The sequence below is a fragment of the Elephantulus edwardii genome, unplaced genomic scaffold, assembly GCF_000299155.1.
Source record: "Elephantulus edwardii isolate Elephantulus edwardi_28Jun2011 unplaced genomic scaffold, EleEdw1.0 scaffold00041, whole genome shotgun sequence".
In the NCBI taxonomy this organism is placed as follows: domain Eukaryota; kingdom Metazoa; phylum Chordata; class Mammalia; order Macroscelidea; family Macroscelididae; genus Elephantulus; species Elephantulus edwardii.
In genome coordinates this window covers 152,819-172,614 of record NW_006399791.1, presented here as the reverse complement: position 1 = coordinate 172,614, position 19,796 = coordinate 152,819, and the positions used below count along the sequence as shown (strand labels likewise).

Here is a 19,796-nt window from a genome sequence, read left to right as displayed (position 1 = left end):
AAGGTGTGAGGAGTCTCATTCACGTATTCAAACCGCAGTCTCAGGAGCGGAAGCACTTGGCACACAGTGCTTGACAGAAAAGGTGCTCAATGCAAGGGCAATGAAAAAAATGGGAAGAGAGAGGGAAAGGGACCATGCGTCACCCCATCTACTGCCTGTCACAATGGCAGGGCACCGTGTTCCTCTTCTCTTCCGGTCCCCTCAGAGCTAAAGGCTGGCACTGCACAGAAGAATATCACCTTACATCTACATGCCTGTCAGATCCCAGAACTCTATCACAGCCATCAACTCAGCAGACTCAGCCAAACTCCTGGAGGTGGAGGGAAGCCAGCCTTGCCCGTGTCACTTAACAACGAGCACAGAGGTGAGGAGCACAGTCCAAGGCTCACTCTCAATCACGGGGCTGTGACTGGCACTGAAGACACAAAAGAAGCTGCCTGGGGTCCATGAATGGAGGAAAGAAGCCTTGCTTCAGACAGGGGCATGGATGAGATAAAAATCAACTGGGCTAAAATGTGAAGTTTTAACTTTTCTCTGCCTGAAAACAGCTCAAGCCTAGCTACTCACCTAATTCTTCCACAAGCTGAGTGGCCCTTCTCTGAAGGATTTATACAACTCGCACTTGCCCAGCGCTAGACTCCACAGCCAGCCTTCACCCACCTGACATTGCTTAGGACCAACTAGCGAAGGTACCCTTTCAGGTCAGCGGCAAGTAAACATTTTTGCTATGATTCCTTTGTTGAAATATAATCTTATGTGGAAAACTCACCAGGAAGCTGAGTAAAGCCCAGGTGAGTGGAGGCCAACGTGTGGGGAGTCTAGAGCATTTTGGCCTCCACCTAAGTCCCAGTCCTTGAAGGGGCACTAAGAAGGTCAGAAAATTGTTAGTTGTTGGGGAACAGAACCTGGGGAGCTTTGTAAGTAAGTGTCTCTTGTTATGACAGAAATGTAACTAAGTTTCAAAACACTCAGCCAAAGTTTAGGGACCAACAAAGCTTTACTGTGTGTGGCCAGAACATCAGCTAATGCACAAACCATTCCGACCCCGAGAAGTTATATACAGAGATTTGGCATGGGGGTTGCAAAAAAGTTCATTGTGGTTAGCAGTTGAGATTTTTTCACATTTGAGATTCATTATTGTTTCTGACTTCTCATGGGTGTCCAGGCCCTGGGCCAGGTGCAGAGCGAGTGGTGGTGAGCTTGTAGTAGAACATAAAGCTTAGCAAAATATGTTATTGCCAAAATTACTGAGGCATACATTTCTTAAAATGGCTATCATAATAAAATTATTTCCTTAATACATCATTATGGACGGTGAAGAGATTGAGATTGTTAACAGTTTTAGTTTGCTTGGTTCCACAATCAATACTCTTGGTACCAGCAGCCAGGAAATCAAGAAATGAATTGCACTGGGAAAGTCAGCTGTCAGGGACCTCTCCAGAGTACTGAAGAGCGACAACATCAGACTGGAGACTAAGGTGCACATGATCCAGGCCATAGTCCTCGCAATTGCATGCTATGTGTCAGAAAGCTGGACAGTAACTAGGGATAACAGAAGGAGAATTGATGCCTTTGAGCTGTGGTGCTGGAGAAGAGTATTGAATATACCATGGACCGCTCAGAGAACAAACAGGTTCGTCCTGGAGAGGATGAAACCGGACTGCTCCTTGGAGGCAAGGATTCTAAGACTTCGTCTGACATACTTTGGGCATATTGCAGGAAGGGACCAGTCCTTGGAGAGGGACATCATGCTTGGGAGGGTGGAGGGCCAGAGTAAGAGAAGACCCTTGATGAGATGGATCAATTCATACAGGTTTTTCTAAATCGATGTTTGGTTTGCCCATTTTCCCTATCTTTGTTCCTTCTGTTTTACGTTGCCTACACTTGTTTTGAGCTCAGAAGGTATGGTTAGCATTTCTATTTTAAGTATTTGGACAATCTTCCCAGCAGGAAGAGCTGGGACGTTGCGCTGGAGTCCAGGGCAGGCACAGTTTTCTCTGTCGTGGAGAGCAAATGGAGGCTGCATGGCTTGCCCTAGGCTATCACATTTTCTTCAGGTGACAAATAACAATTTATGGGATGGCTTATGGGACAAAGCCTCCCGCTCATCCTCAACTCCTTTCCTGCCGGCCTCTTCTCAATTTTGTCTTCTGGGAGCTGCCACTCATTACCAAGATCCTATGTCCAAACCCCAAACCAACGTTACCTTTATTCTCCATGATATCAATAGTTACGGGTTAAGAGCATGGATCTGGAAGTGAAAAGATCAATTTGTGGTTCTCCCACTTACTCGTGTCATCTGGGACAAGTTAACCTAACATTTCCCAGCTTCTGTTTGTTTGTGTAGCCTGTTTTGTTTTGTTAGGGGTTTTTTTAGTGATTTCATGAAAGTTTAAATGAGATTCTTCATGTAAGCGACGTGGTAAGGGCCAGACACACTACTGTACTGAATGCTACTGTCATCATTCAAGGCACTGAGTAAAATAAGGACAAGACCCAAACGATTTGGACAACTGATTTTCCTTTCCACTTTACTTGCCTAATTCTTATTTACTTAGAGATAAGGAGGTTACTTTTCAAATATTGACCTAGCTGGATTTCATTTGTAAGGCTTAAAGAAAAATAGAGAAAGAGCCTTCATTAACCTTGGTAGTTCAGAGATGCTGAATATGCTCATCTGGTTAATCTAAAAACAAAAAGCTATTGCCCTTGAGTTGATCGTGAGTCAAGCAGAACTGCCCCATAGGGTTTCCAAGGCTTTCGTCTTTATGAAAGCAGACTGCCAAATCTTTCTCCCATGGAGTGGCGGGTGGGTTCAAACCACTGACCTTTTGCTTGACAGCTGAGAACTCAACTACTGTGCCATCAGGGCTTGCCTTCCATCTGGTTTTCTAGCAGTTATGCAGGCTGCTCATCTATTCCAAGTCCCAGGTGAAACACTCTTTACTTCCTGTTTCTTCATCACAACCACACAAGTGGGGAGGGCTATTACTGTATGCATTTTCACAGGGGGGAATTGAGGCCCAAGCTCACACCCTCAACTTAGCCAGCATTACCGTGTCCCTCCAGCGGCAGACCCGACTACCACTGCTGCACTTCCAAGTGCCGGCAATGTGGATAATCATGGAACCACTACATCACTAATGAAGGGACCAAGGACGTAAAGTACTTGACAAAATTCAAGGCACACAGCCATTATCAGTACGAGTTGCTGTGGAATCAACTGATGCACTACAACCCCGTGGACGATGAGGTTTAGGACTGTGCTCCGCAGGGTTTCCAGGGCTGATTTTTTCAGAAGTGGATCACCAGACCTTTCTTTTGAGGCACTCTTGGGTAGACAAGATCTTTTGGTTAGCAGAGTGCATTAACCATTTTCACCATCTAACAACTGACTTTCTTCCTCTGAAAAGGCAGCTGTTGTTGCTGTGTTAAGTGCCATTAAGTCATTGGCGACTCATAGCGACCCTATGAATGAAAGTCCTCAGCACTTGTATGACTTTCATCCTTTCTCCAGGTTCATAGGGTTTCTGGAGGCAGTTAATAGCAAATGTTATTTCTGGTCCCTTGTCTTTTTTAAAAATCCTAACTCCCACACCTGAACACAGATTCCCAGCTCTGCAAGGAAGCGTCACTGTCTTTCAATCATGCTTTCTCCACCCCTGCCTGGAGCTCCACTCTCCTTCCTTTTGCTCCCTGCTTTGTGTCTGCTATTGTTGCTGCTTCATAACATCTGACCAAGGCTGTCATCTGAGAAAGTTCTCTTCAATGATAACAGGCCGCTTCTCACTTTCATTTGGCCACACATTCTTGTGTCTCACTAAATACTCCATTACTTTTAGGTGTGTACCCTACATACTTCTGCACTTTGTAACCGTGCTCCTTAACAACCACATCCTTTTATTTTCACTGCCTCACTCCCATTATATACAAATGCCTGCTAAATGCTAGCTATTCTTACTCTGAGGGGTCAAATGCCATAACGGCGTCCATGGTGGATAGTGTTTGGTGGATCTCCCAGTTTAAGACAGGTTTGGAAGCAGGAGTGGGATCCACTTCCTAAACCACATGCTTCTGCAAACTCTAAGAATGACAATAGTCAGCGAAAGGCTTCAGGCCTTTTGCTCATTGGGTCGCTATGAGTTATGCTTGACTCGAAGGCAATCAACAACAACAAAAGGTTAATAAATGGGTTGCTAACCAAAGAATTATTAGTTCAAACCCACCAGTTGCTCCATGGTGCACTCCAGAAAGTGGTTTGCTTCCCTAAAGATTTACAGCCTTGGAAACCCTGAGGAGCTGTTCACTCCATCCTACTGGGATACGAGGAGGTGAAATTGATTTGACAGTAGTTGGTTTGGTTGATAATTATTTACAACAGCTGCAATTACTTCCATCGTGTTCACAGTTAGCACTAATTCTGTGCATAAGAACTGTATTTTTTTTAAAATTTACTTTTTTCATATATCCCATGATACTATGGTGAGCACATGTTCAAATGTATAACGATTCCAATTTTTTTAGTGATGTCTCATGGTTGCTTTTATGTGCCGTTTAGTCAGGGCTGACTCACAGTTGACCCTCCAGCAGTAGAGGCAGTAAGTCACATGGAAAGAGACTGCCTATCTTTCTGCCTTGGAGTAGCTGGGGGATTTGAACCTCATGCCTTTGGGTTGGCAGCATAACTCCTTACTGTTAGACAACCTGAGCTCCCCTCATTAAGGTATATGGGAGAAGTAAAATCAGGAGACACAAACATCTAACAAACACTCTCTTGAAGACGATGTCCTAGTCAAAACTAGAAACCGCATTTTCTCCAACTTTAACCCCACCTCCATATGCACTTTATGCTGTCTCGGTGACACTGTTGTCCTCTCCCCTACCAATGATGACATCATCAATGGGGCAGAAGACGCGGGACGAACTGGGTACCTGCTCCGTCAGGAACGAAGGCTTGTACGCGCCATCTGTGGACTTGTTTCCTGTGCCCCGCATGGACTTCATGTGGGAGACGGCCATGCGGAGGATGGTGAGCTTGTCCGGCTTCCGGGCCAGCGCGCTGCACGTGGGGACCATGTCGGAGAGCTCCGTGATGTACTGCGTCATCTTATTCCGCCTGCGCCTTTCAATCTCACTGTGATTCTCTCTTCCCAGAAAGCAGGAGGTTAGGAGGGGAGAGGGAGGGAAGAGAGAAGTATCAGACTGGGGTTGACGGTCTAAGAGGATCAAACAGCATGGTGCTACCCCGAGTGACCAACCTGTGAGCTGGGCGCCTGATACATATTAGAGCAGTTCTTGGAGTTTCTGTGCATGATGAGCATCCTCCACCTCAGTCTCTAAATATTTAATAGACTCTAACTGTTCCCATGCACCTCTGTACTTTTGAATGAGCAAAAGAATTAAAATATTCTACTGCAGCAGTCTAAAATTAAGCGAGTACACTTTCCAAGGGAATCTTTAGTGGCTGTACACATGGACGTTTGCACCCCTTCACGCACCAACATGCACATACATACATGACGCTAAGTGTGGTTACTGTCGCCTGTGGTTTACACTGATCTCGTAAAAGGAGGCTGGATAGAATCTACTATTCGTGTGCCACTGAGTAGACTGTAATGTCACAAAGGGCTACAAAGTTTTCATAGAGCTACGAATATACCTTTGTTCTATGACTAACACATTTTCTGCAGCATAGTAACAGAACAGGTGCACTTCCGGCTTGTTAAAACAACAAAGAACCAATTTGGGGAGAGAAGAAAACCCCAACCCCTGCAAGGAATTACTGAAATCGATCTCTGTGATGTGTTAAGATGAAAAACCAGCAGAAGGCAGGGTAGATAACATTTCCATCTTGGGATTATTACCTTTAGGTTTCAACAGAGAGTAACAGATGACCCAGTTCAACCGACTCAGGATAAAAGAATGATAAAAGTACATCTCATGTCTGTTGTAGGATTTAGTGTTTCATCGATGCTTGGATAATGAGAGTCATGCTATTAGCAAGAAAGGAACCATCTCAGGCAAGGCTGCTTCCAAACACTGCACATATTAATTAGGCTTAACACCTCATCCTCCCAAGTCTGGGGACCAGATGTGCTAATCACGCATAATTACATGCGGAACACACATGCGAAGGTCCTCTGTGAACATGCAAACCTCGGGGAAACAAGAGTAGGGTACTGGCTACGTTGGGGTGCTGATGTGGGCCATCAAGTGAGCACGTTTTGTAAGGGAGCACTGGGTCGGGCACCCCAAGGGGAGAAAGCAGAGGAAAAATTCCTGCCCTTAATCAGCAAGGGGTTCAAAAGAGAAAACATTCCTGACACAAGGGAAATGAAAAGCATAATGATTAAACTTTCCAAGGAAATGGACTGTACGCAGGTCCAGCTGCTTTTATAAACGACCACCTCTTCCTCCATGAGACCACACGATCAGGATAGCACATATCTACTATTACTGAATGTTTTGATCAAGGACCCAGTAGATGGATTCTGATCAAAAGGAGGAAAATTGTTGAATAGAACTTCAAATTTGCATGAAAACTAGACTACGTCTGTTGAGACTAGGGGAACCACTGAATCTCCTGCCCACAAACTGTCTTTCAACCTTGATCCCATGAAAGCATCATTAAATTAAGCATTAATTAACTCATTTAAAGCTTATTTGTTTTGAGCATCGTGTCTTATAAAAATGGACATCTAATCTAAAGCACAGCTAAGGGGCGAAGAGTCTAAAATGATGACCAAACAGCATGGGTAGAGACTCTGAGAATGGTGATGCAATTATGAAGTGCACAACCAGTATCACTGAGCCGTGTACACAAAAACTGGGGATGGAAGTATGTTTGTGTATACTGCCACCCAAAACACATACATTTATGAAAAAAAGAACATAACTATGATTTTGTAAATCACTACCTAATTTGGGAGGAACTGGAGAATATTATGCTAAGTGAACAAACTCAGTCCCTTAAGGACAAATACTGTATAAGACCATTATTGTAGAAACAGATAACTAGTAAAACATGTATGAAAACCTAAGGAAGGGGGAACAGAGGGGTGGGATGGGTGGGGTAATCATGGGGTCACACGGTTTGATAGATGGAGGGGAGGTGGGTTAGATGGAGTGGGGGATCCAGTGTGAGGAGCAATGTATACATACTTTGTAGGTAAACTAGTGTAAAATAAAACCAAAAAAGTAAAAACCTTAAAAAAAGAAAAGAACTCAACACACTACTACAAGAAATATAGAGACCAAATATATGCAATTTCTAGACAATGAATCTCTTAAAACTAAAGATAACAATTATACTCAATTGTTACCAAATGAAAAGAAAAATAATATAATTAAATGTTCCCCCAAAATGTGCATAGAAAGGGAAAGCCATTCATAAAGGAGAAGCTATAAGAGGAGGAAGTGGCCCTGTGTGAGGAATACAGAGGCTGGCGGAGGCACAGAGCGGCAGCACATCATCTGGTATTGGGCTAAGAAGTGTCTTCTGGGGAGATGGATCAGCATTATCGGGGAGAGGACTGGAATTGGGAGCAGGCCTGTGAGGGCAGTGAGGAGACAGGCCAGTATGCAGGGACAGGTTTGGAGCAGAGAGGCCAGGCTGAGTTGCTGAGAAGGTTGGAAAACATCAGCTCACAGAGAGACAGGCATGACGGCCAGGCTGACAGCAGGGCCCTGACCTTCCAACCCCTGGGCTGGTTTCTGGGGAGGGGATCAGAGGAGGGTGAGTCTCATTCAGAGACTGGAAACCTGGAGGTTGAGCCCAGAAATGAGAGACGTGAGGCTGGTTCTTTCACCGTGGCCACAGTGGTAACTTTCAGAGTTGAGTCACTGGAATGAGGAAACATACCAGAGCTAGCACAGATGCCACTGCTCCATGGGGCAAAGATATCCTGTGGTGGGGAAGGGTATGCCATCTCCCCAAGAGACAGTCGGGCACAGCTGTCTACTGGCCAAGGACAAAGGCAACCAGGAAATCTACAGAGGGAGGGGTTTTGGCTTGGGATTCCTGGATTCCACGGTGGGTGTAGGACTCCTTTCCAGGGAGAGACAGAAGGGGTCCTTCCCTCTGCACAATTCTAAAGGGAAGTACTAAATAATGGTAATACATTCTGCCTGACCCCACACATGCCACTATCTGCCTGTCACAGAGGCCGTGGTGGAGCCGACCCCCAGATGCTTGGGGAAGGGTCTACATGAGCTCTGAGGTTAGTCGTCCCCCACCACCTCCCTTGCCTGCACCTCATCAGGCAGACCAGGAAGGGTGGAGGAATGCAAGAATGCTGGCCAGGCGGCTCAAGCATGCTGTGAACCACACACTCATCTATGGGAGAGGGACCAGCATCTCCAGTCCACTGCCCTGCACGCCCCTCCAGCCCCAGGAACACCAAGGACTAGCTTCCTTTCATCTCCTGCTCCATGCAGTTCCCCCTTCGCCCCTCATAAGCTCACTCCCACCATCTGGAATCCGGATTCCTCAGCGGGCCTTTCAGGACCTTCCTCACTGGGTCCCACCTACTTCTTCCCACTAGTCCACCAGACATTCCTCCTGGCGTCCCAAGAACACCATGTCCGCTCCTGCTTATCTGTGCGGCATGTTCTCCGTACTCTCTACTGGTCTTTGCATCGAATCCCTGGTAAATATCTCCAGATTCTCTTCCATCTTCTCCTCTGAATATTGTAGGTTTCAACACTTTGCACCTCCCTACCAATGACTTCCTCTAGTCATCCGTCCCTCCCAGACCCATCTTCCTCCAGGGTGGCCGTCATATTGTAGCCACATAGACATTTCCAAAATTAACACACCTGGTCCTTTACTTCAGTGTCATTCGATGGAGCCACAAACCCCGAGGAGTCAGGGCTCAAGTGCTAAGTTATTCGCCATGGCAACCATCCCAAGGCAACGCCAGAAGCCTACTTGTTTCTGGTACCGCTTTCTAAAAGAGCCCACACCGTAGTGTCCACTGATCTTTTTGTTTTACAGATAGTTTGGGGGTCAAAAGTCTTGGTGAGGCTCTTATAAAGAAGTCTTAAAGCTCTCTCATCATATTGCTCAATGAATTCAATTCATAGGATAGGGTGCATGGAAAGATGCTACCAACTTATTTTATTCATGAAATGGCCCAGAGAAGGTTTTAATCATGATATGAAGTAAGACTGAACTAGTATTAGTAGCAGAAAAGGAAAAATGGCAGTAAACTAACTGCCAGTTACTTTGCATCAAGATACAATTATTTAAAAGGGGGACCTGTAGCAGCTGAATGTATAGAATATATGGTACATGTGTTTGTCTTGAGGGAGCTCTCTCTGGTAGCCTACTGGTAAGAAGTTGTGCTGTAATCCCAGAGGCATGCAGTTTGAATCCACTCCTTGGGTGAAGGATGGACAATCTCCTCCCATTCGATTAACTGCCTCTGAAAACCCAATTAATTCACTTTTAAGACGTCATGGGGATGTTAGGGAAAAGTAAAAAAAAAAAGTCTTGTGATAATCTAATATAATTAATTTCAGGACAAGGTATGCTGGCCCAGCCATGTCTTCCACGGGAGAGGTGAACAAGGGTGTGTCTAGAGGAGGGGCGGGGGGAGGGGTTGCTGTGAACTTGGTGACCGAGCCACACATACTTGCTGGGGGGCTGAGCAGCATCAATTAAAAAAAATTGCTCCTACAAGGAGCAGACCCTTCAGGAAAGACCCTCGGGAGGGAGGCAGGCAGTGCAAGGTGTGCAGCTCCAGACTGACCGTGATCTCTTCTCTCATCCTCTCCGATGGGGACCACCTCAGTTTAAGTAGAATCATCACAGATAAGTCTATCTTGGTTAAAAAGACAATAAGAGTTTTACAAAGTCTCAGTAAAGATCATCCTTCACCTCGTGGGTGGGAGCTGATTCTCCCAACTCCTTCGGGAAAAGGACCCACAGACCCAGCACAGGCAGAGTGGAAAACATGGTTCCATAATGGAGTTGTCCCCTCACGGCAGCCCTGAGACTCACGGGGCACAGTGCAGGGTTCAGGACGCAGTGCACACAGGAATTCATACACCGTCCTCACTGTGCTGAGTGCTGTACAGCCCAAGTGGCACGACAGGGACAAAGAGAACCAGGAGGACATACCTGGGGGGGGTGGCATCTAAGCAAAGATTCGAGCACAAACCTTCAGGAACTGGCTGTGGCTGGGAACCCACAGACGTCAGGACACTGGCCACTCCTAACGAAGGCCAGTGGGAGGGGCACACAGCAAACCTAAGGACCTTCCATGAGTCTCTTTGTTGCTGTCAGGCTGTGAGAACCCAAAGGCAGCCGTCACAGACCCAGAGCTCCATCAGAAGCAAACCCAGGTCCTCTCTCCAGCCAGCCTGCCTACACTGCTACAGCCTGAATGTGAAATGCCAGCACTGGGTACAGCATCACTGGCTGCTATGTTTTACACCCACCATGGCAAGCTGCCTAGGTCAGAGTTACCTGCTGTATTCAGTGCTGATACCTGGCTTTCTCTATGACAGCGTCTACCTTCCTGTCACACAATCCTCCTCAGACTGCTGTGGTCTCAACAGCAGACCCACTGAAAACAAGCAAGCAGTTCTTCCTCAGCTTGGAGATAGGACGCCAAGGGCCTAAGTTTAGAGACAGGTCAAAGTTGGGGCTCACTTCCCTAGAACACATCAGAACTGGAGGGCTGGTTATTGGGAAACTGGTTTTTCCCCCCTTCTCAGAACTCACACCACAGTAACTACCTTTGTTCCACACTGAACATGCTCTGAACTACCGGATGTATGAACTGGGCTCTCTGCAAGCAATTCTTGCTCCGGGAAAAGCCTTCACTATATCTTATGAAAAAGAGGCAGCAATCTCCTTCTCCCTATCACCCTGTGCAGAGGTGCAGACCATCAGGCCTGCAGGGTTAAGGCGGTGGATTATCCAGACCAAGAGTTACAGCCTGGGGGGCTACAAGAGTCCTCCTCCAGCTGCCAGTAGAGTCCAGAGCAGGGCTGGGACTGTCCTCTGAGACACTCTGGAGAGAAGATCTTATCTTGCAGGAAGACTTTCAGGGAATATTTTTTCAGTGCTGCTCAGCTTTCCTGGGCTGCAAACATACAACGAGCAAAGCCATTCTGTAGAGCCCCAGAGTGAGGCTGGACACAGGCCCTCAGAGGGGAGCCTGAGTCCAAGAGGCACGTCCACTCTGGCATCTTCTCCAGCTTCTGAGGCTTCTCCAGAAAACGTAAAGGTGTTCTCATCTTGGGAAGAAAGCCCAGATGTCCAACCACAAACAAATGGACTGAGAAGGTGTGGTACATTCATACAATAGAATACTACGCAGCACACAGGAGCAATGATTTTGTATTATTACCTAACTTGAGGACCAAGGTACCTCGTATAAAGATTTGACTGATCCATCTGAGAGGCATGTTAGGAACTGGCTTGGGCTGACAAGCAGTTCACTCCACTGTGTTCAAGTCCTAACTCCCTAGCCCTAGCTCTTACTCCTAACCCATAAAATAACAAACACTTCTCAACCAATTGCCATAGAGATTGGCTGCTTTGGTGTAGGCTTTGCTAGGTTCTATCTGCAGCACTTCCCTGGCCCATGGGCAATCTCCCATGTGATTAAATGCCTCTGAAAACCTGTTGGGGCGTCAGCTATGGGTTGGTTCTGACTTGCTGGTACACAACGACAACAGCAATGAAAAAGGTAGAGGCAGGGAGGAAGGGTGAAAAGTTTTAGAAGTACTCATCTGGAGTGTTTATTCTGCAAAATCATAAATGCTTTGCTGAGCTTCTTTCTGTCTGAAGAGCAAGGTGAACGATATTGCCAGGAGAATCTCTGTCCCTACCTGGTCATCCTCTCTACATTAAAAGTACTTTGGACATCTTTCCACCTGGAAATGAAGTAACCAGCTCCCTAGGCTAAGATGCAGAGACTAAGAATTCTGGGAAATGGCAACTCTCTCCTCCTGCAAGGGAAAGATCTGTATAAAATACGCCCACCTCCTGTGTTCATCCTTATCAACAGGATATTGATCATTACACCTATAGACAAGGTGGTGAATTCAGACCCCAAAATGGAAACTAAAACACCATTACCACATACAAAGCCAGGGAAGAGTGCACACAGGCGTAAACACGCCAACAAATACCACCCAACGCAAGTGTGAATATCACACAATTACCACAAAAAACAAAGCGAGGAAATGATGAGCTTGGGCATGGTGGAAAGGTAAAGGCCAATTCATTGGGCTTTTCTGATTATTGCAAGTGTTTTTATGTTTAGATAACTTTGAAGGTTCACTAGGTTGGGAAACCAGAACCCCTGGTCCCCAGCTCGGTCTCACGGTGGCCCCCAGTCCTCCAGAGCAGAGCTGTGCTCCACAGGGGTTCACCAGGCTTTTCTCCAGTAGCGCCGCTGGGAAGGTTTAAACTGCCAACCTTCATGATAGTTTTTATGTTGTGTGGTTGTGTACCATCAAGGAGGAACTGACCCATAGCTGACCCTCCAGTGGGTTTTCAGAGGCAGTAAACTGCACAGGAGGAGACTGCCCATCCTTCTTCAGTGAAGCAGCTGGTGGATTCAAACCCCAAGCCTTTGGGATTGCAATGCAGCTTCTTGCCACTAGAGCTCCCGTTTGGTTAGTAGTTGAGTGGGTTCTATTAATTCTTATACAATATAAGGAACAATTTTGGACTGATGACTTTGTAGGAATTTACTAACGTCTTCACCAGCTTTCCTCATTGTGGAATAGGTAAGTGAGCCCCAGGGTCAATGGACCCAAAGAGATCACTTGGCCCATTCTCCATCGCCTCAGTTCCACCAGAAGGTGACAACCCAGCCAGCCTGAGAGGCAAATGTATTTGAGACCTTTGGGAGAAGAAAATGCCCCTTTCTCTGGAAAGAGAAAGTGCTACATGCACTGTAGCTGAAACCACTGTCAGAGAGACAGGATCACCTTGGAAGATCCTTTGAATCGTTTGAAAGGTGTACAGAGAGCCGGAGAAACTCAACCCAAGCCTCCAGTTCCTGACTCACAGCAGCCAGAACCGAGATGCCCACCGGGCCTCCAAGGCCTCTAAGGAAGCAGACGGTCTGTTTTCTCCTGAAGAGCCACTGACGAGTTCAAACTGCCAACCTTTCAGCTACCAGGTAAACTCTTTACCACAGTGTCACTAGGTCTTCTGGGGCGTAACAGCAAAAACTGGGTTGATAACCTGCAGCAACAACAACTAAAGGCTTGGGAGTGAATACTTTGGTTGTTAGTGTTACAAATCTAACACTAGAAAATATTTTAACAATTTTCCATTCTTGTTTCCATTATTATTTTTCCAGTCATGTTTCCACTCTGCCATCTTAACGAAGAACATATCACTCATACGCAAACACAACATACACGCACATCCATATACGTTAGGTCATGTGATAAGCACAATGTATAGAATCTTTAAGTCTGTAGAAGACAGCTCTGGAAAGTCCCTGGGCTCAACTATGAAACATATTCAAGACACCACTGCCTACTAGTGGCAACTGCCTCCAACTGCAGGCCCAACAGTCCTGATAATCCACAGAAAATGTACCATCCTGAGAGGCTGTTAGTGGGTGCAGGCCTCTGAATGGCTCAGTGCATTGAACAGGTCTCTGGGGTTACAGGCTCTTCAGGCATGACAGGCTTCTCTTTCCCTGACCCTCCAGGGGCCCGCTTCTCGTTCCCTGACCCCCCAGGGGCCCCACAGTCTTCTACCAGGGATGAGGTTAGAGAAAGTCATGTTTGACCTCCCTGGAGGAGGTATGTGGTACCATTACCAGCTGCTGGAGGTCTAGTGGCAAGAAACTGCATTACAGTCCCAAAGGCATATGGCTCGAATCCACTAGCTGCTCTGCAGGAGAAGGTTGAGCAATCTCCTCCCATGTTATTTACTGTCTCTGAAAACCCACTGGAGACTCAGCTGTGGGTCAGTCTGACTTGACAGCACACAACCACCACCACCAGCTTCCAGGGAGGCTCATCTTCAACAGAGCCCTTTCTGGCATGTAATTCGAGGTTCCTTGAGTGGGACAGGAAAGTTCACTAGCACCTGCTGTGGGGCAGGTGACGTACCTGAGATTCCAGGAGGTGGGAGGTGAGGCTGACCTGTCAGGCCTAAGCATAAGGCCAGCACCACATGTTACAGCCTCCATGGAGGCAAAATGCCCCACACCTAGCTGGCTCCGTGATAGAAAGCCTTACACCTTCCTAGCTCTGTGGTAAAACGCCCCCTCTCACGGCTCACACATCCCTCCACTCTCCAATCTGCTCACCATGTCACCCACTGGTCGGGTCGCCCACCAATAGCGTCTCAGCACCTTCAACACCTCACAACTGAAGAGGCACGGACCACACACTTCTGTCTCTTTCTGTGACCTATTCACCTCATCCCCTCCACCACCTGACCTCCGTCAACCTCAGCTGTGGTTACAACTTCTCGCTATTTGACTACGACTTCCTGCTTTCTGAGCTCTCTCAGCTACCACAGAATAAAAACTATTCTTTGATGACTTTCCATGTTTCCGCCTCTGGCCTCACGCTGCTCTGTGTGCAGCTGTAGCTACAGTTTGGCCTCTTTAACTACCCTCTTCTCAACACCTTAGCTGCCCCGGGCCTGTGTGCACCTCCGTGAGGCTGTGTCACCGACGGGATGTGGAGAGTGGCTGCAGGAAGCTTCACGCCTCTCTGTTGCGACAAGGTCACAAACAGGCTAAGATTTCCTCCTGTGTGAATGTGAACACATTTCCCAAATCAAATCTGGGACATGAGTTCTGCTGGCAGGCAGGATGCAGGGCCCCTGGGGATGCTGTGCATCACGAGTTGGGCTGCTAACCAGAAGGTTGGCAGTTCAAATCCACCAGTTACTTTGTGGGAGAGAGACAAGCAGTCTCCTCCTGCAGGGATTCACAGCCTCAGAAATCTAGCGGGTCGGGAGCAGGATAGGGCCGTCATGAGTTGCAACCGACTTGAAGGCAGTGTGTTGTTTTGGTTTTTGAGACCCAACAGAAGCTGGTAGAACAGATGTCCAAACACTCAGCTGCTGCTGGGTCTTTTCAAGTCAGTGAGCAGGGAGGGCAAAACAGAGTGGCTGCAAGAGGTTTCCAAAGCTGTGCCTCACCACAGGAGCAGAGAGCCACATCTTTCAGAGCCCAATCCTTAGCCTACTACATCAGCCAAGACTCCTGGACAGATAGACACTCAGAGACAGAAATCAGGGCACTGCACAACCAGGCTGAGTCAGTCACCAGCTGTGCTGGGTACAAGTACCGCCATCCCCACAAGGGCCTCACCTGAGGTGCTCTCATTAGTGATGCTTTGTGGAGGAGAAGCAGGAAACAGAAGGAGCCCAGGCTGGTCACGCACAAAGCTGGCTTTCACCGCACCCCTGGGTAGTGGCCACGGTGAGGAGGATGTGCATGAACAGTTTGAGCAGCAACCCTGTTCCCACCCGCCGGTGGGCCCATCACCACCCAACCATGAGAGGTAGATGCGGCTTCCCAAGTCCCTCAAGCTCAGTCCTACGAGAAACAGTCCTGGACAGAAGAACAATCCCTTGCTAACATGTTGATGAGGGGACATGGTCTGTAGAAGCCTAGGATTGAACTCTGAAAGCTGACTCAATGACAAGCTTACAAAACAGCGGCCCAGGGCCGAGGGTTTCTGCTTTTTAACGAGTGGCTGAACACAATGAGCTCTTTGAGTTCCTGCAGTGTTATTTCATCACTGACTCGGATCTTCAATGTCAAGCAAACGTCCCTCCTCGTCTCACTTCCTCTTCATGTTCCGAGACCACAGGAATCATCATTTCCTGGGGTTAACACGGGTGGATGGAATGTTATCGGAAAGGAAATTTTGATGTTCAGGAATCAAAAGTCATCGTTTCTGTATGAAGGAGGCTGTGTAAGATGAGAGCATGCTAGAACTGGGTGATAGGCACCCTCATTTCCATGGCTAGCTCGGGTTCAGGAACAAAGCGCTCATTGCTATTAAACATGTATCTTAAGAAATGGGAGGACGTGCAAGCTGGGGTCCTGTCTGCACTAAGGGAAAAAGAATACAAGCTTTTGTCATTAGAATTCAGATCTTGCTGAGATTAGAAACTCTAGGGTTGTTAGGGATCAAAATGTTCTCCATCTGCTATCTACTCTTTCACCCAAAGCTGAAGCCAGGGGCCACTGTTGAAAGCAAATGTTCCCCGGGAAGGGAATTTACTAAGATAGATAATTTACTTTATCTACTGACAAGGAATTTACTAAGGGCCTAAAGACTGGGGCTTTCTGTACAGTAACAAGCTGAACGTTCTTCTTGGGTTTATGGGACTGTGTGTTTAATTCACAGCCAGCTATAAATAAAAGGAAGGAACTCTAGTGAATGGCTGGTGCATATATTTGAATAATATTCATATTAACAAGTCTTCCTTGTATGTGTATTAATAGTGCCCTATTATTTACAACACAGTAAGACAGATCTGGAAATTGTCTTTTTCATAATGAATGCAACACCACTCTTTCTTAGTTTTTCATGCCTGGCCTAATAGATCATATGACTGTTTGATTCAAAGTGGCTCAAGCCATTCCATTTTGATCTTCATCTTCAACTTCTGGTTTTCCTACCTTCACACTTCGTACATGGCATGTCACAATTACTAAAGGCTGTTTGTAGCTGTTTCTCCTCTTTTTCAGTGACTTCCACGCTAATATTATATTCCTCTCCTGTTCATTGGGTTTTCAGTGGTCAGCTATGGGCAGTTCCAACTTGACAGCACATAACAACAATAGTCCTTGGAGAGTGACAGCATGCTTGGAAAGGCTGAGGGTCAGTGCAAGGGAGGAAGACCCTCAATGAAATAGATTGACACCGTGACAACAGCAAGGGGCTCTGAGGATAGTGCAGGGTAGGACAGTGGCCAGATCTATTGTCCCCAGGGTCACCATGAGTCATACTCATCTTGACAGTACCTAACAATGACAACCAGTGAGTGGTGTGTAATGTGATAGGCTGCTAAATCAAAGATTGGCAGTTCAAATCCACCAACTGTTCCAGGGGAGAAAGATGGGCTGTCTTCTCCCCCGAGGACTTCTGGCCTCTGAAACCTGCATAGAGATCAGTTAAGTCATTGTAAGTCAGAATCAACTTAACAGTGGGTGAAGGAGACCACGCTATTGTTAATTTTGCTGTTGTTCAGTAGACCCAGGCCTTGACAAGGACATCCATTCTTCTTCTGAACACTTGTAAACGCAACTGAGGCTGTCACTCTAGATCGTGGGGTGTACAGACAGGAGAAAAGACACTACCACCTAGGAGAAGTTTCCAGGTGCAAGGCAACCGGGATGCAGGGCAGGCTCAGATGGTGGGATGGAGGTCAAAGCAAATGATTACGGCAGTAAACTGAGGGCCCATGGGAATTCTGTTAGAACAGAATGAATGAGTCATGCCTTCCCATCAACAACGCCAAACGTCGCCTACCAAAACAAAAAAAGGGCGCCAAGGGGAGGGTCCACCTGGGCCCATAGGTGTGTCATGTATGTGACACTCCCTCCGCCGCTGATTCAGCATCTCTCCATGAGGCTGTCTGCTCTCAGGATGAAAACCGCCCTGCCACCACCCAGTTAAAGATGCTATCGTGTATGTAGCCAGTGTAAATCAAGCTTTAACTCCTATGCCCACATAGGGCCACCCAGCTTTCTCATATCATTCCTTATTTTCCGGGGTAGAAAGGGAGGCCTTATCTCGACAGTTTGTGTAAAGTTGAACGCTAGGCTTATCTTTTTAAAATAGAAATCTAGCAAAATTAGAAGTCACTGTTTCATTTCAAAGGCACACAGAGCTAAGACTGTATTGTTTAGCTCTGGTACTTCTATCCACACTGGGATTTTGCGGAACTGTTCACAGCTGATTGCCACTGGGGGTGAAAGACAGACTCAGAAGGAGAGACAAGTGAGAGGGTCAAACTGTTGGCAAAGGCCCTTCCGGGGAAAATGTCTTTCAGTTCCTGTATGATTCCAATAATCAGAGTGTTGGCCATTGGCCTCTTTAAATCTAAAGAAATAAAGTAAAACTCACCTTGAAAATTTGCTGGGACCTTCACCATCTTCGTCATCAAAGTCCATTCTGAAAAATCAAGACCGTAAGTGAGCATTGATCACAGGCAGAACATCAGAGCTGGTAACGTAATGGGCAGAGTGGGCTTCATCCGACTAGTCCAGTGTCAACCCTGGCCAGGACTAAGCTCAGCATGCTCATCTAACGGATTCAGGACTGGAAGAGACCAAATGGAAGATCTTCAGGGCAGGTGGGCGACTTTTGCAAAAGTGTGTGTCAAATCATTCTCCCGAGGGCCCTCTACAGGACAATGTATCGCTCAGGCTGTGCTGGGGGGGGGGTGGTGCATGTTCCTTCTCCCCATCACCTATGGGGTATATCACCTTCCCGCTACACCACTGATTCCACGCTGAGGCTACTTCCCCCACCCCCGTCACTTTACTCTGTAGTACGTTAACTACAAAAGTTCAGGGGATTCTGAAAACAGGACGTTTTGTGGGTGATAAAAAACTGTGAGGTAAAGAGGACATAACACTGCTTGCGTGGCTGGAGAATGTGGCTGGTTCTGACGGATCAACATGGAAAGGCTATTTAAGGCCATCATGCTGTAAAGTTCAGGCTCAAATAAATGGCTGTTCTGGGCTCAAAGCACTTGAGCTGACTGCGTGTTGAAATGCACTAAACAATTACTCAGACTCCCATTTCACTGGGCCTCTAAATGTAAACACAGAACAAAAAGTCTAGATAGGAACTTGTTTGGTTAGCATCCGGGCATTCCTTCCTCAATAAAACAGGGCTCTCGAAATGTCAACTAACAGGGCCCTGGTAGATGAGAGGGTGGATAGGGCGGGTATAGAGCATACCCAGAAGCCCTGGAAGACAAAACGGGATGTCAAACCTTGCTGATGTCAAGGCTGCCCTGGAGATCTCAGGGAAGGGGCTGCCGGAGGAAGAATGACTCCCAAGACCCACACTGGCTAGTTTCTCATGGTGGGATGGGAAGAACTGGGTGGGACTCAGAGCTGAAGGAGCTCAAGCAGACAGGAGGTCAGCCTTCCAAGCATTAAATGGAGAAGCTCCCTGTCTGGGAAGCTTGGTATAAGAATGGCACGGGTGCTGCTGGCCTAGAACAGTGGCTAACACTCCATCCCATCATGCTTTACAGGGAGGGTTTCGGCAATGGGTGACCTGCAAAGACAGGGGACACCTAGACCACCAGGAAGCAGCTTGTAAAGAGCCATCCCTGTGACACACACACCTGAGAGGCCTCTTAGGAGACAAATCACATTCCCACTCTTTGCAAGAACTCAAGAAGCTGGGATCAGATAGGGCAGAGGATGTTTTACCCCCTTCTTAAAAATGGCTATTTTATTTTGGTGGTTGTTGTTGTTTTATGCATTGGCCACACTTGGCCAATGTTCTCATCGGAACCTGAAGGGCTTCCTAACCAATGTGAGATTCCTGGTCCTCATTCTCTACATGGGTCACACCGGCTGCTAAGGAAAGAACAACAGGAGGCAGGTGATTAGATGAGATGTTTGTAATAGCGAAAACCCAGCCATGCACAGAGCGAAGCAGGAGGTAGGGAACACTTAGAAACAGTAAGACCTGTTAAATGACCACAAACTCACCCACAGGGAAACAGCTGTGTTCCCCACAATGCAGTTTGGGAAACCAGACTCCAACAGCTATGACAAAGTTGCCTATTTGATGAACAGAGGTTGAATAAA

The 19,796-nt window shown here is 47.0% G+C and overlaps 1 protein-coding gene across 1 annotated transcript in view; it reads right to left on the bottom strand.

Annotated features, from left to right (window-relative positions):
- Positions 1–19,796, bottom strand: part of ARNT2 (aryl-hydrocarbon receptor nuclear translocator 2) — a 197,412-nt gene that overhangs the window by 157,010 nt on the left and 20,606 nt on the right. The window contains exons 3-4 of the mRNA XM_006885116.1: positions 18,088–18,135; positions 4,933–5,146 (exon numbers count right to left, since the gene is read on the bottom strand). Of these exons, the coding sequence (XP_006885178.1) occupies positions 4,933–5,146; positions 18,088–18,135 (262 nt within the window). The remainder of the gene's footprint in view (positions 1–4,932; positions 5,147–18,087; positions 18,136–19,796) is intronic.